We start from the raw sequence: 16,134 nt of genomic DNA, 5'->3' as shown, positions 1-16,134 counted from the left end.
CAGCAAAATCAGTTTCTTGGCAAACAATGTTCAAAGAGGCGTAGCGAAGATGTCAGTCTTCTCTGCCAGTAAATAAGACTGAGAACTAGACTGGGAGTCATAACCTTTGATATTCAAGTTGTATGGTTATTTCTTTATGTTGTCGTTGTGTTTTGTTTTGTTTTTCAACATGATGCTTTTTTTTTTGGGGGGGGGGGGGGACAATGTTGTGGAGCTCAAAGCACACTAAAACATACCCCAACTGTCAAAGTGAAAACAACTCTTGAATATGTGACACAGGAAGAGCATCTGATAATATGACCTAAACCTCCACCCGAAAATGCTGGAATGAAAGTCATTTTAGAGGTTATCTTTTTTTCCAACCTAAGGAATTACATTCCTAACTTTGTATATACGTAGTCCTTTCAAAACATCTTTGCCTTTCATTCTCCCTTCTTTCTCAATAAGACTCGTCTATCACCACGCCATCTAGTGAGTGCATAGTTATCTATTGCCCCCCCCCCCCCCAATATTGTAAATACAACAGCTATGATGCCTCCTGAAGAATCTGATTTTACGAGTGCTTTGCTTCGGTAGCCAAATATGTGATATTTTACTGTGAATATTCAATTGACAGCTAAATAGATCCTTGCCATTTGATTGGTTGTCTTATATTGATCATTTCTCCCATTTTACTATTACGTCGTCATTCATGCAATTGTGGCTCAATTTACTGTGCAATCTTGGATCCAAGCAATGTGCTCTATTTGCATGCATGTCTAGAACCTGGCACAATGCGTACATGTATGTTAACTGCTTGTGTTTCCAGTGTGCATGCGATCAAGCATATTGACACACAGTGTTAGCGTTTCGCGCTCAGCACTCCTTCGATCTCATATCTCACACATTCTCTCTTGTTTCTTTTAAATTCACAAATCATCAAATGACAAGGATCTCTTTTTGGGTGTTATAATAAAATCAAATAATGTTCTTTCATTCGTGCAATGGACGGAATATTTCATTCAGTGAAAGATGAAATGATCCATTCAACGAGACGCAGCCGAGTTGAATGGATCATGTAAATAAAGACTTAACAATAGACATAGCTTTGTGTGTGCACACCAGTTAATTAATTTATAGCTTTGGATTAGTTTATGATAGGAGAAGAGACGTACACATGTATGTATACCATTTAAAGAAGATGAATACTTACGAGAGTCACATTGATGACAAACTATTCTATTTTAATATAATTTGAAATCACATGATTGCATCAATTGGCACTACATCACTCTGCTGTTTGCAGGGAGAAATATAAGACCTGTCATCACTGAGCCATGAGGAAGTCACTGAGATTCAAGCTGAGAAAATTGCATGATGGGTAGTTCAGCAAAATAAGGAAGAAATTTACTGTTTGTTTAATCAAAAAGAAAAGTGAATACTGAATTCTTCAACTACTTGTCCAATGTTTCAAAATGTTATGAGAATGTTTTCATATTCCGACCCTTTTTTATGAAGCATGTCAAAAGAAAGAAATTTGTCATTTGTTTAAATAAAGTGAACATTGAATGTCTCAAATACACCATGTCCAAAATTCAAAGTGTAAGAATGTATTCATATCCCAACCCATTTCTCATGTCACTATAATGTTCAAAATTAACCTGTTCTGTGTTCATGGCTGAAATGTTGTGAACCTCATGCTTTTGCATAGGCCTACTTGACTATAACTGATCTTCAAAACGGAAAAACTATTGCCCAATTATCTGTCATGATGGACAACCCCCCCCCTCCAAAAAAAAAAGAAAAAAAGAAAAAGAAAAGTTCGAATTTTTCTGCATAAAGACAGCTTGTTTAGACTACTCATCAGATGCTTTCAGAGTTTAGCGCCTGAAGTCCTTTAAAGGGGATGGCTAGTAACTGATCAGTGGGAATCGGTGGGAATGCTGAGGGATGATTGTTCCAATTCTTGTGGGACTCATTTAAGAGTACATTATATATCCATTGTTGTGTAAAAATTATTTGCTTCAGAACGGTCTCATATTCAAGTGATGTGCGGTTTAATGCCCCGTCACTGTACAGGCACGCTAACCTGGAAACATTAAACTGCACATTACTTGAATATGAGACCATTCTGAAGCAAATAATTTTCACATAACAATAGATATATAATGTACTCTTAAATGAATCCCACAAGGATTAAGACAATCGCCCCCCCCCCCCCCAGCAGTCTCACTGATTCCCACTGATCAATTACTAGCCATCCCCTTTAAAAGAACAATAACTATTTGAGGGGATTACATAAGTTTGACGCTAGGCTTCTTGGATTGCAAAAGGAAACTATTCCATGACCCGCTATTCTGGAGGTTCATTGTGGGAACTATTCACTTGATCAAATCAGAATTGGAATTTCCAGGATACACGCTAGAAGTCCATTTCCTGAAAAAAAGGGCATGGATGTTAAACTTACTCTCAAAACTACAATTGTATTGTCGAATGTGTGCTGTGCTTGTGTCTACACCAGAATGTCTGTAAATGTGCCACCAGGACTGTAATAATAATAACAACATAATAATAATGTCTTATTTACCCAGGGTGGCCTCTTCAGTGTTGCCACTGATCTACCAGAGGGCCCTGCTATTATTATTACCCTAGCATTACTAGGTACCCATTTATACACCTGGGTCGAGAGGGACATGTAAGATTTTATATTTGTAAGATTTTATTGACTCTATCGACCCCCTCTCGGGGTATGAGAGTACAAACATATTTACAATATATGAATACAAAAATATAAGTGATAATGTACATGTACATGTGAAAATAACAGATATGAATAAACACGTTTACAAAACAAGGCGTAAAGGACGTTTAACTACTCTATCACTACGTGTACAAACATTCACATCTACTTTACTTTCTACAAAAATACTGTCTTTCTTCTTTGGTATTGAAGAGAACTGAAACATAATAATTCTGACAAATTTGGCTAGTTTTTTCAAATGGCAAGCATTAGTTGAATTGAATAATTTGGCCATATGTAATGCACTTGGTCTACTGGCCGTCAAGCTACTTGGTAAATACAATAATCTCTCTTTGTTGAAAAAGGGACAAACAAAAATATAATGAAATTCATCCCCTGTATCGTCGCATGAACAGATGGTACAATACAATTCATCTGTCAAGCTTGCATCAAACCTGCCCTTATTAACGGGTAATCCATTAGATCTACATCTGAATTTACTTAACGTAATACAATCTTTCTTACACAAGACCTGTAAATACTTCTCTAACATCAAGCTATCCTTAAACATTCTATAATTTGTACAGATTCTATTTGACCATGTTGCTGCTCTCCACTCTTGAATAAACATATCAAAAAATCTAACTTTTGAGGTGTGTGAAATCCATGCAGCACTAAATCCACCCCCTTGTGCTAACCACACATTCCCTAGCCCTGCATAGTAAAAAAATATTTGCGATCAATGATAACTATTGTGATTTTGACGGGGAGTGCATGTCTCCTTGTAAATGCAGCAGAAATTTGAAAATTGTACATTAGTGTTTGGTTTCTTTTCCCTTGACTAATTTCAACCAGAATCCAATCATTCGACATTTAATATGGTTCAAAATCACTCCACGTCCAGTTTCACCATAAACCATACAATCAGGAGTACATTTGTTCACTGCCAAGCAAAATTTTTCTTAAGAATTTCCTATGGAAAATTTCAATTTGGTCTATGCACTCATAACCCCAGACTTCACAACCATAGAGTAAAACAGGTAAAACAAGATGATCAAATAGGTGGCACTGTGTGTCCACAGAGAGCTGTAACTTTTTAGCCTTGACCAACGTGCTATAAAGTGCTTTTCTAGCTTGTGTGACTTGTTTTGAAATTGCCTTTTTAAAACTACCATTATAATTGAATTTAACTCCAAGGTACACAAAGTCATCTACAACCTCAAGTGGATCACCAGCATAAACGAATTCAGGGATTCTTCTAACCTTCCCACGGGAGAAAATAACAATTTTAGTCTTGCTTGCATTTACAGTCAAGCACCATGTCTGACAATAACTATCTACAGCATCAAGAGCTTTTTGCAACTCCTCCGGAATTTCTGCTAAGATTATTGTGTCATCTACATAAAGTAAACAAGAAAGATTTAAAGCTTTTTTGACATTATCAGAATCCAGGTGGTAAGAAATCTCACTTTCCAAATATTTAAGTCCACCATATGAATTTCCAATGTATTCTTGAAAATCATTCAGATAAATGGCAAATAAAAGCGGGGAAAGGTTTTCACCCTGTCGTACACAAGTGTTACAAGTAAAAAACTCTGACATCCCCCCCTAACCGCCACACATGATTTAGCACTTTCATAAATATTCTTAATGACAGTAAACAGTTTACCCCTAAGTCCCATCTTCAACATTTTGTACCATAAAGATGATCTATCAATTAGATCAAATGCTTTCTTGTAATCAATAAATGCACAGTATAAGCGTTTTTTATTTTGCAGATAAACGTCAATTATAGTCTTCAAAACAAAATATCATAAGTTATAGAATGATTAGAACGAAAGCCAGCCTGTACATAGCAGTTTCGAAATTCAAAATGGAAGTAAAAAGTTTTCCTAGACAACTGAGAAGAGTTATTCCTCTATAATTATCAGGATTTGTGTCTATACCCTTATTCTTAAAAATAGGATTGATAATCCCTATGCACCATTCAGTTGGAACAATACCACTGTCCAGTACCACATTAAAGAACTTTACCAACACATGAAGCATCTCTACGGGACAATTCTTAAGGAATTCATTTCTTATGAAATCTTTCCCACAAGCTTTTGAATTTTTAAGTTTCTTAATCATTAGTGCCACTTCTTCCAAAGTGACTGGGGCATCCAAGGGACCATCTGCCTCAACAATTCCTGAAGTACCGGTACTATCTTCCAGGCCTGTGGGCTGGTCATCTCGGCTATTGCCTAAACGACTAAAATGATTAACAAAATCCCCTAATGAAACATTTCCTGTTTTCTTTACTTTGCGTTCATTATTACTGTTGAGTAATTGCCAATATTCTTTCGGATTGGATACCTGTAATGAACGGAGAGATTCATTGAAATCTCTGTGAAATGTCTTTCTTTTTTGTCTTAATAAATTTTTATAAAGCTTTCCTGTAGACTCATAATGATGCAATAGACAAGTAGCCCCTGACCTGCCCAGAAATTTAAGCTTCCTCTTTAATCGATTTTTAACATTCAAATACTCCTGACGGGCAGCTCTGCATTCTGCATCAAACCAAGGCTGATGGTTGTTTTTATCCTTATTGACAGTCTCATTTGTGTTTACATTATGTCGAGATTGTCTCCACTTACAAATGCCAACACCTTGGGCAACACTGACGAACATATTGCATAATTGTGAGTAACAAAAATCAATACTATCTTGATTTGCATTCCCATCTAAACATTCCACATTTTCACACATTAGCTCAGCCGAGTCCTTGATTTTCTGTTTTAATATTGCAGCGCTGTCACTGTTCCACTGGAATAATAAATAACGTTGACTTTCATTAGGCTGTGAATCTAAAACGGCGTTGTCTACTGCAGCGTTTTGGGAGTTGTTAAAAACAGTGTCGACATTCACAGCAGATTTAGAATTTTGCGATTGCAAGGTCACACTGACAGGACAATGAACATCTGACAAACATTTATCAAATACATCAATACTGAAATGAGTAATGCTAGAAAATAACTGGCGAGATACAATAACAATCATAATCAAAAGTGCTACAACCATCATTTTTGTTGAAGCATGTGTATTTTCCGACAGATTGATCTTCCCCTATTCTTCCATTAACAATCCTGAGATCAAAACTTTGGCACACATCAATAACAAACTTTCCATTGTTATTTGCATGGACATCAGTATTATAACGAGTAGTTGGAATATCTAGGCCATCAGTAGTTACATGCATATCAGAGACATCATTACAAAAGCTTCATCCAGTCTGATCTGTCAACACATCCTCTACATCTAAAAAATCATCAAGCAAACCCGTCCTGGCATCGAAATCACCCAGCAAACAAAAGGGTGCATCATATCTACTTTTAATATCAATAATATCCTGCACCAGGTTGTCAAAAACTTCATTAGAATGGTGAATTGATCCCTCACACGGCAAGTACACTGCACCAACAATAAACTCAAAACCTAAAATTTTACTATTTACCTTGACCCATAAAGTTGATTCAGAAACTGTTGCATGAATTCTTTCAGAACAATTAAAAATATGATTCTTCATCAGAATACACATACCATGAAAACCACCAAACTTTTGTTTATTGGAATATTTTGGCATACTATAACACTGAAAATCGCAAATATGAGATTGAGACAGATCTGGTGTGTCTGTTTTTGTCTCTAAAAGACAGATTACATCATATGCTTGCAAATGTAAGTCCAAAATTCCAATATCTAGTTTACTCTGCAAACCATTAACATTCAAACTTATAAATGAGATCTGGGTTAAATCTGTAGATGAAAGAGGGCCGGGTAATTCCGAGGTCGAAATGTCGAGGAAGAGACCCGACTTTTTCAGCTTGTCCTCACTCCATCCTAGACGCTTGAAGAGGTCGTCCGGGCCGTGAATGATGTGCTTCTTGTGCGGGTCGCTCTTCAGAGTGCAATGCACCTTCCCATCGATCGTCCATACTTTCTCTGTGTTCTCGTCTTGCTTCACAGCCTGCAGAAGCTTGGCACGCCCAGGGGACAGATGCTCCATGATCATTATGTCCTTGTGTTGTTCCGAGTCCTTTAACTTACATAGTGGGTAAAAACATCTTGTCCAAGGACGTAAGCACTGGGCGGGATTCGAACTCGGGTCCTCCTATCGGGAGTCCAGAGTCTTATCCACTATGCCACAACAAACCCCACAACTATGTAATATATAATTCTCAAAATTCACTGCAATTTACCTTTTCCTCACCACATTACCCATCATATACACAGACATCACCTTTTATACATACATTGATAAGTTTTTATATACATACATACAAACATATATGCTGTAGTTGCACATATGCACACATTTATTTTCATTCAACACAATGACAATGGTCATCACCACTTCACAATCGCAATGTAAATACACTGGACAGCAAAAGAAAGTGCCCACTTCTGTCAAAAGCTGCAAACAAAAATCGCCACCTAAAAATAAACGATTTTTGTACACAGGTATGCTGCAATAGCCATTAGTAATCACATACCCAATAGCACGTGATTATACAAAGAAGAAAAAATGACATGCACAGCATCCTGTTCACTGAATCAAAAGTCACAAAATGTAACAGAATGAGCCTTACAAGCCTTACAAGACGTGGAACAATATTCCTGATGGAAGCTTGCCTAGACCAGAGCAAAGTAATGTCCAGTCTAAAGAGTTAACTGATTTTATTCTGAGAATTAGCATAATCAGGAAGGCTAGCATCCCTAAATACAGAATACACTCATTAACATTATTTTGACAAAACAGGTGTTCACTTTGGCATATTGGTTGTTTAAAAATGTTATCCATTCAGTGACCATTCTTGCATGGTGGAAAGTGCTGTTGTGTGGGATTTTTCATTCAATGGCCAACTTGCTGTGCATGTCAAGTTCTTCTTTGTTATGAAGACATTCACTTGCTTATGTGCATGTGATAAGTAAGGGGCATTGTAGCACACCTGTGTACAAAAATTGTATATTTCTAGGAGGTTTATTTTTGTGTGCGGTCTTTGACAGAAGTGGGTACTTTCTTTTGCTGTCCAGTGTAAATTACATTATACAGCCTTGTTGGAAAGGCCCTGAATCCAAGATAATATCACAACTTGCAATCAGTATACAAGGTGTGGAAAAGAAGCAGTGTTTGATCATATCCACCTTTGATCTTGTTACGGTGAACAAATTAACATCATAACTGATCATTATTGACTGTGTCCATAACACTGCCAGAGATGTGTGGAGATGCAGGTAATAGTACTTGTGTAAACATCAGCTCACCTGCATTTATTTTTTGCTAACCTAGCTGGCATTGCTGATATAAGTAAAACACAGGTGTAGGCTATATTACAAACATACAAACAAGCATCGTTCAGTGGCCCTAAAGAACATTATGTGCATTCACAACAGTAGACTTACTGTGGTAGAAAATACCATGGTACTTTGTTGGAACTGTTTTCGATGAAATAGGCGATACCATGGTATACTGCGGTTATATTTGCGTGGTATCAACTGTTCTCAGTCACAAAATACCGTGGTATTTATGGTAAAGTATTGTGCATGCGCATGATAATCTCCACTGGGCAAAGACAGGAAGTGTGCCGGGCCAATCAATGTGAGAAAATACATCGCTGTATGTTCGTTGGTATTTCATGACATGATTCACACTCGAATCTCGCATGCACATTTCCTGCAAAGTTTAAATTCCCTAACTAAATACCAAGGTAATTCACACAGCATTTCGCGATGTATTTTTGCGTTCACATTGAGAAATATCATGCAAGATACTGCGGTATTTCACCATCAATGTGAATGCACGCTAAGATTTTATCTGACAATCCCTGCCGTCATCACATAGACCAGTGGGAGATAGACGAGAGAGCCGAAAGCCCAACTTGCTCCCGTGGTAGCTGTGGAAGGCAGATGGTGAGTCTGTGGACAGAATGACCACCTTTATCGAGACTGGGATTAGTCAGGTGTGTGTCCATTGGTCATCCTAAAAGATGACCCCTTACAAAAAGTATCCAATGGTATACCGTTGAGACTATCAGTCAGAGGACCATTCACATACCATTTGCACACCCTTTCCAATCTGGAAGCAAAGTCACTTGTACACTGACGGAGAATCTTCTCTTTAGCTACGGTTGCCTGCACAAAGGGGGAGAAAAAGAGAAGTAAGAATTTAAAAACTGACAAGCATTGTCTTTGTTTGCTAGATTGCTTTTTTTGTATATATAACGTGCTATTGAGAACAATAGTCCACAAGGCGTGACACTAAGTATCAAAATGATGCATACAGTGCTGTGAACTATATAAACATGACAACCTCATGGCCTATAATCAGGGGTTCACAGCAGCTTAAGAGAAGAATAATGCTTGTAGTGTGAAAAATATTCAGTGGCAGGGTAATTGTGACCCTGAATAACAAACCTAACAAACAGTCGCCAGACATGGATTTTTAATTAAGGGCAGATTCTGAACAAGCATACTCCAAGCTTTAAAATGATGTATGATTCAATTCAAATGGACTCCCCTAACCTGCCTAAATACTGAAAGAAAACACACACTCTGGAAAAGTGTGAACTTAAAGGACAAGTTCACCTTCATAAACATAAGGATTGAGAGAATGCAGCAATATTAGTAGAACACATCAGTGAAAGTTTGAGGAAAATTGGACAATCGATGCAAAAGTTATGAATATTTAAAATTTTGTGTTGGAACCGCTGGATGAGGAGACTACTACAGCTTGTGAGTCATATGCGTACAACAGTATAAAGAAAATGTAAAGAAAATTCAACATATTTTCACTTTTTTCGCATAATACAAGAGCACTTGACTTGCCTCTTTCTAAAGGCAGGGGGAATAATATTACCCATAACATTTGTCGGTAACGAGTCGGGGGAATGTGTACTTTTTTCAAAAGATGAAATTTTGCGAAATTCTCTTTATATTTTCCTTACATTGTTGTACGCATGTGACATCTAAGTTATTCACACACTGCAGTAGTCTTCTCATCCAGCGGTTACTGCACAAAAACTTCAAAAATTCATAACTTTTGAACGGATTGCCCGATTTTCGTCAAACTTTCAATGATGTGTTCTACTAATATTGCTACATTCTCTCAATCCTTATGTTAATGAAGGTGAACTTGTCCTTTAATAAAGAGGCTATGAAGTACAGTGTCTATAATTCAAGCGCTTAATCTTTCACCAAGCTGCGCTAGCTGTCCGATGAAAGGGACAAAACACAGGATGCAAAGCAGGGGAGCAACAACACTGAAGGAATTATCAGATTAAAATGAAATTGAGCATGATCAATTAACACATTCTGTCCATGATTAATGCCAACCAACAAAGCAGTAGCGCTATCCTTTCAAAAGTTATTAGACTCAAAAGTGATGAAGAGTGTACAAAGGATTTCATGAAATGAAAAGGGGCCTCTGATACATAACTGATCATTCTACTCTATAAATTTTTGACATTTTTAGTGAAATCAAAAAATCTGTTAAGAATAGAGGTATGATTTTTGAAAAGTTTGTTAAATCCATCTTGCTGAATGGGAAGGTTACAAGAATAAAAGACTCGGTAGTAGAAAGATTTTAGATAAGATAAGAAGAGAAAAAGAGCACACCCCCTCGACTTACTACTGACAGAGGTTATAAATAGGGGTGCTGTTATGCCCCCCTGAATCTGCAGGAGGTCAGTCAAAGGGCTTTGCATTTTGGGAAAAAAAATATTTCCTCTAATTGTCATTGTTCCACGATTGCGACTTCTTGAATTGGTTGCTTTCTAATCTACTGATGAATGCACACTGATCTATTTAGGACTTCAAAAATTGGAACTTTTGACCGAAGTTGTCATATTTTCCTAAAACTTCATAGTGTGTTCAATAGATACTTTCAGATTTACCGAATCCACATGTACATGTTTGGTGAGGAATTCTGCTTAAACAGGTGGACTGTCCAAGTGTACTTAAACTGGATGTGGGCATTGTAGATAATGGGCTCCAACTGTGTATCTGAACATAATCATTGAGTGATATTCTTTTGCTTACCAGAGCAGGGCAACCACTGCTGATGCCAGTATGAACATTATGTCCAGTCTGTTTGCTTTGCCCGTGCCATGCAATGCATCATTACCGATGTCAGCATAGGTTATTTCCTCTGGGCTCGGAGACGCTGTGCATTAAGAACACAAATGGGTACAAAGTAATTTCCCTTTTGGGAAAAGAAAAAAAAATGTTCATCTCAAACAAAACAATAACAACAGGAAAAATATTGTATCAAAACAAATATATAAATGAACAAACCAAGTTTGTATCCAGTAGTTTATTATACAGTGGCAGACAACTGGAATGGGTTCATGATCATTTCTGCATGAACAAATTTTAAACAGTTTCACATGACAGCTCTGATTTACATTAAATAAAGAGACAAACAAAATATAGCTAACATTATATAAACGTTCAAAATTGATCTTCAGATTGTTCAGCAAAAGACGGCGGCATCGAACATCTATCATCAAAGGCACAAATGCACTTGTGGAATTGTTTTGTACATCAATAGAAAACTGACAACTGTTTGAAAAATTACAGCCAATTTGAACTCTAATTCACCTCCTTGATAGGACCTATTCAATAGATGAATAGCCACTAACCCTTCAGGTGATTGCAGTATATTACTTTTCGTTTGTTGAATTTATTGTATTACTTGCATTGATACACCATAACTCAGGCACAAATAGTACACAAACACAGTCATGTGCAAAGAATATTACGTTTGCATGAAATAGTCAAGCTTTGAAAATATCACAACACAATATTGAACAGAACCAGGGAGGTGGACGTTACGCCTGCAGGACTGAACACCCGGATTAACACTTCATCCTTCCGACAAAAGATGCCGCACCATTGATGGCACAGCCATAGTGAAAGCCTAGTGCTGGCCCACGTTGCACTTTACAGTAGTTATTATCAGCACCTGTAAAAGCATGCAACTATTGGAAGCAAACTCACCCGTTGTACGAGTTTTGGGTCTTGAAGTGGTGGTGGCAATGGTGGTGGTAGTGATTGTTGTGTCTTCTGAAGCAAATAAAATTAATGTACAGGGAATAATATGGCTCAGGTTAATTACCACATGCTTTTAAACTGAGAGACAAAATCTGAAGCTAAAGAATGGCAATGAAAAGACGAAATTCTTCAGGGAAGCTTGAACAGACTCATGCCAGTGCACACAGGTGCAGATATATTCACTAAAATTAGCATATTTGGATATATCTCATATAGTATTTTACCGATTTTCATAATTCAAACGGGAAAGGATAGGGAATTTTATTACTCATAACATAAATGGCATATAATAGCCACCAGATATTATTATTGGTGTGAAAAAATGCATTTTACTTCAAAATGCATGGAAAAAAGTTGCTCTTTAGTGATTTGCATTGACTTTCACACAAATAATCAAACAATCACTCATGATTCTGAACTTTTTAAGCATGGTTTATTGCGTATTTCTCTATCTCTTTCTTTTCATGAGCATACAGTGAAGTATTTGATAATTAATATGTCCTGATCCGCTTCAATGACTAGCCGGCATCTCTTCCTCATACTGTTAAGTTTGTACTTGGTGCTGCTCAATGTTGGCCCATGCTCTCTGCAAAAAGCACATGGCTTCGACCAACATTTTCATATTGAAAAGGCCTATTGTTGAAAAAGTATCCATAACATCTGTTTAATAGGGAAGTACATTGTACCTGAAGAAATTCCTTAGAATTACATAACAATTACAAAATGTCATTTGCTAACTTGCATAGGAAATGTACACAATATGCTCCATATAACCCTAAGTGCAACTTTTTTCCCATGTATTTTGACATAAAATGCATTTTTTTACACCAATAATGATGTCGGTTGCAATGATATGCCATTAATGTTATGAGTAATAAAATTCCCTATCCATTCCCGTTTGAATTATGAAAATCGGTAACATATCTTTTGAGATTTATCCAAAAATGCTAGGGGGAACTTACTTTTTTGGTTGAGTATACTGTGAAACACACACACACACACACAAACAGAAACATATATAACCGATGTGTGTCTATGTTATGTATACACATGTTTATGTAATGATATCTTTAAATATGTGTTCATTGAACTAGCTACGTCCCTTGAATCTTCACCTTTTCACACTGTATGTATGTCTATATGATTATATATATATATATATATATATATATATATATATATATACATGATACATGATTATATGTTTATCAAAGAACTTATATAGATACGGAAAAAAGATATCTACCATCTTATTATGTCTTTTTAAGTGTAGTGTCTTGCTTTCCCCGCATTTGCGTCATACATTGTACCAGTTTCCCAGGCCTTTTTGTGTGCTTCCCCTTTTTGCCAAATTTTGTTTGACAGAATTAAAGCAGCTGAAGGTCCATTATTGATTGAGAGACAGCCACTGGAGCATGAAGCTTGACTACTGGTGCTCAAAGTTTAATTCCACAAAGTGTTCTATATTAGCGTCATTGCCAAATGTAGAGTAAATTGACAAACAGTGGTGTAGAGGTTTCATAAAAATCAGATACCCACGTAAAGAAGTTTCACATAATTATTTCATGGAACAATGACACTTTGGGGGAATTTTGGGGGATTTGGGGGAATTTGGGGGAATATTGCCAAATTGGAAGAAATGATGCAATCTAACGACAACTCCTCTGTTGATTCATTCATTTCATCTTGAGTAAATGCTTCATTTTTTATTTAAACTGAAACCAAAGCTGTATTCTTCTCTTTCAAATTGTTGCAGTCTTGTAATTATCTAGCAATAACAGCGTAAAAGGGAAAACTAATTGTAACTGCAGCATTATTCAACAAAATGTTATTTCTATAGTATCATCCATGTACAAATTAATGGGAGGATTGTTAAAGGGATGGTACAGTATTGGTGGAGATGAAAATTGGGTTTTAACTTTTTTTGCGAGATACCAAGAAAACACTTATGAAATAGTACAGAGCATACCATTTTAAGAGGAATCCAAAGTTTGTTTGATAAAATTCGGGTTTGGAATAGCTGAAACACACAGAAACAAAGTAAAACAAAACGATCGTAATAAAATGTGGGTCCAGCACTTTATTAGAATCACTCTGTTTTGGGTATCTCGGCCATTGCAAAACCAATTTTCACCAAATAAACATTGAATCCCTCTTGGAATTACATACTCTTTCATATTTCATTAGAGGTTTCTCACTATCTCACCAAAAAATGATGAAAACCTGAAGTTCAGTCTCAACCAAAACTGTACGATCCTTTTAGAGCTGATGACATCTTTGTGTCATCTAATTTGCATGTGTGATTGTGAAAGCATAGACTGTTGAAATTTCATGTCTTCCTTACTTTGATAAAAACATAAAAGGAATATCAAAGACGGTGTTCTTATTTGTATAGACAAGACAGCACGCATTCACAAGTTCAATTGCAACCTCCATGGTAGATTCAATAGGCTTCCTCACCAGAGACAGGTAGCACGTTGACGTAAGCTTGATGTTGAATGCGTAGAAGAAGGTTTGAGCAAGACGAGAAGCCTGTTCTACAACACGTGTAGTTGGTAGCGTCCTCCGGCATCAAGTTCTCGATAATCAGCTCTGATACGATCTCTATCTGCAAACATAGGTAGATAGGGATGATACCAGTTTCAGAATTCAATTGAATTTCAAATCGGTTCAAAAGATAAGTGAGTATACGGAGAGTGAATCAATAATCACGATACACACCCAAGTCGGATAAAGAAGTATCAGGGAGGTCACCTCCTTGATAACGATAAAAATGCAAGACTATGATCCATGGACTATATGGACTCAAAGAACATATTACCAAAAATCCTAAGATCTTTGATGTTAATCAGACAATGTGTACATACGGCCTACAAACACACACACGATTCACATATCTTACACTGCAATCGTCGAGTAGGAACAAGACTGAGTTGAAACTTTATCAAAAAAGATCACTGTCTATATACCAGGTATTTTATATCAAATTTTAAGATCAACTTGAAATTATGGTTGGCTGTGTGTGACTGCAATAGTATTCTACAAATAACTGTCGATGAAAATTACAATTTATTTTTGGAGACTTTTTCACTCAAATGCATTAATCATGATCTTGGAACTTGACAAGTAATCTTGTGTAACACACAATATATATTACATTGCTCTGAGGTTATCTGCAACGGTCTACAAGTCTCTCAAACACACGTTGTCAAAGCAACACTTAGTAGATAATTCCCCTTCGTTGGATTTTGAAGTTTTGATCAGATCCGGCCTTAAATAGATTTATGTGGCTCTCATCATTGTTTCCTGCCCTGTTGGTAGGCCCCAATGTAGTCGTGCGAGTTCTAATATGTGGGATAAACTATGTCCTTTTGATTAGCTAGCAGTGGGCACCCAAATTATTTTGTTTAAAATGATAGTGTTTTCTCCAATTTCACGTTACATGGTGAGTATTCTTCAATCCATTTAATTGTGTTTACTGTAATGATTAATTTAATTCCAGTCATGCGAAATATAAACAAGAACTGAATTTAAAGCATGCTAGTTTTCTTTGTAAGAATAGAGAACTCCGCGGATAATTTCAGACTTTTTCCATTTTGAACAACTAATTGGTTATAATGGGTACAAAGTTTAAGAATTTCATAATATCGATGAGGAATAAGCATGTTCTATGGACTATAAACGGAGGTCTTTCTTTGATCCCATCATCACCATCGCCACCTGATTATGTGCATCTTAGTGAGTACATTTAGACGTTTGGAAAATGACGACTGTGTAATCGTGCATCGTCACTGACAAAAGAACCGTTTCCCTCATTTCGGTCCTATATTTGGCCGAGGTGCATCAATTTTCAGACTCAACTACCTTTGAATAAACACCAATGATATAGGGAGTAGCAAACCTAAAACAATGACAAATTTTGCGTCACAAAATTGGTAATTTCTGAAGAGGACACTAGTGGCCACGCATGCAACGTCCCTGAATGGTAAGACAAGCATTTCGTCTACTGTTACTGTCCATGTTTACTTTAAAACAATGTGCGACAAATGGGAAAACAATAGATTACAAAGCACAATCGACCTGCCTTATTATTTGCTTTTACTTGTAAATTACTTGTATTTCGCAAATGAAAATGCTTTAGCGATGATTTCGCAATATACACAACCGCACACGCATTTTTCTTTATTTAAGAGAGTTATTCTCTTCTGCGCATGTAGTGTTTAGATTTCTGAAAGCGCCATCTTGTTTTGTTTTTTTCCAGGCTGGCTGTTGGTGGACAAGACTGGATCAAAGCAGGAAAGCAGGTTTAAAATGTTTTTGTGACG

General features: G+C 36.7%; 1 protein-coding gene across 4 annotated transcripts in view; it reads right to left on the bottom strand.

Annotated features, from left to right (window-relative positions):
- Positions 1-2,247: 2,247 nt before the first annotated feature.
- Positions 2,248-16,134, bottom strand: part of LOC139715868 (uncharacterized) — a 37,062-nt gene continuing 23,175 nt past the window's right edge. For all 4 annotated transcript variants that reach the window (XM_071627402.1, XM_071627403.1, XM_071627401.1 and 1 more), the window contains 4 exons: positions 14,270-14,417; positions 11,756-11,821; positions 10,796-10,919; positions 2,248-8,890 (listed from right to left, as the gene is read on the bottom strand). In XM_071627402.1, the coding sequence (XP_071483503.1) occupies positions 8,881-8,890; positions 10,796-10,919; positions 11,756-11,821; positions 14,270-14,417 (348 nt within the window). In that variant the 3' untranslated portion in view covers positions 2,248-8,880. The remainder of the gene's footprint in view (positions 8,891-10,795; positions 10,920-11,755; positions 11,822-14,269; positions 14,418-16,134) is intronic.

This window comes from Diadema antillarum, unplaced genomic scaffold, assembly GCF_040938485.1.
Source record: "Diadema antillarum isolate AM-2024a unplaced genomic scaffold, OU_Dant_1.0 scf00000057, whole genome shotgun sequence".
Taxonomy (NCBI): Eukaryota; Metazoa; Echinodermata; class Echinoidea; order Diadematoida; family Diadematidae; genus Diadema; species Diadema antillarum.
The sequence above is the reverse complement of the archived record's forward strand: the minus strand, read 5'-3'. Positions and strand labels throughout refer to the sequence as shown.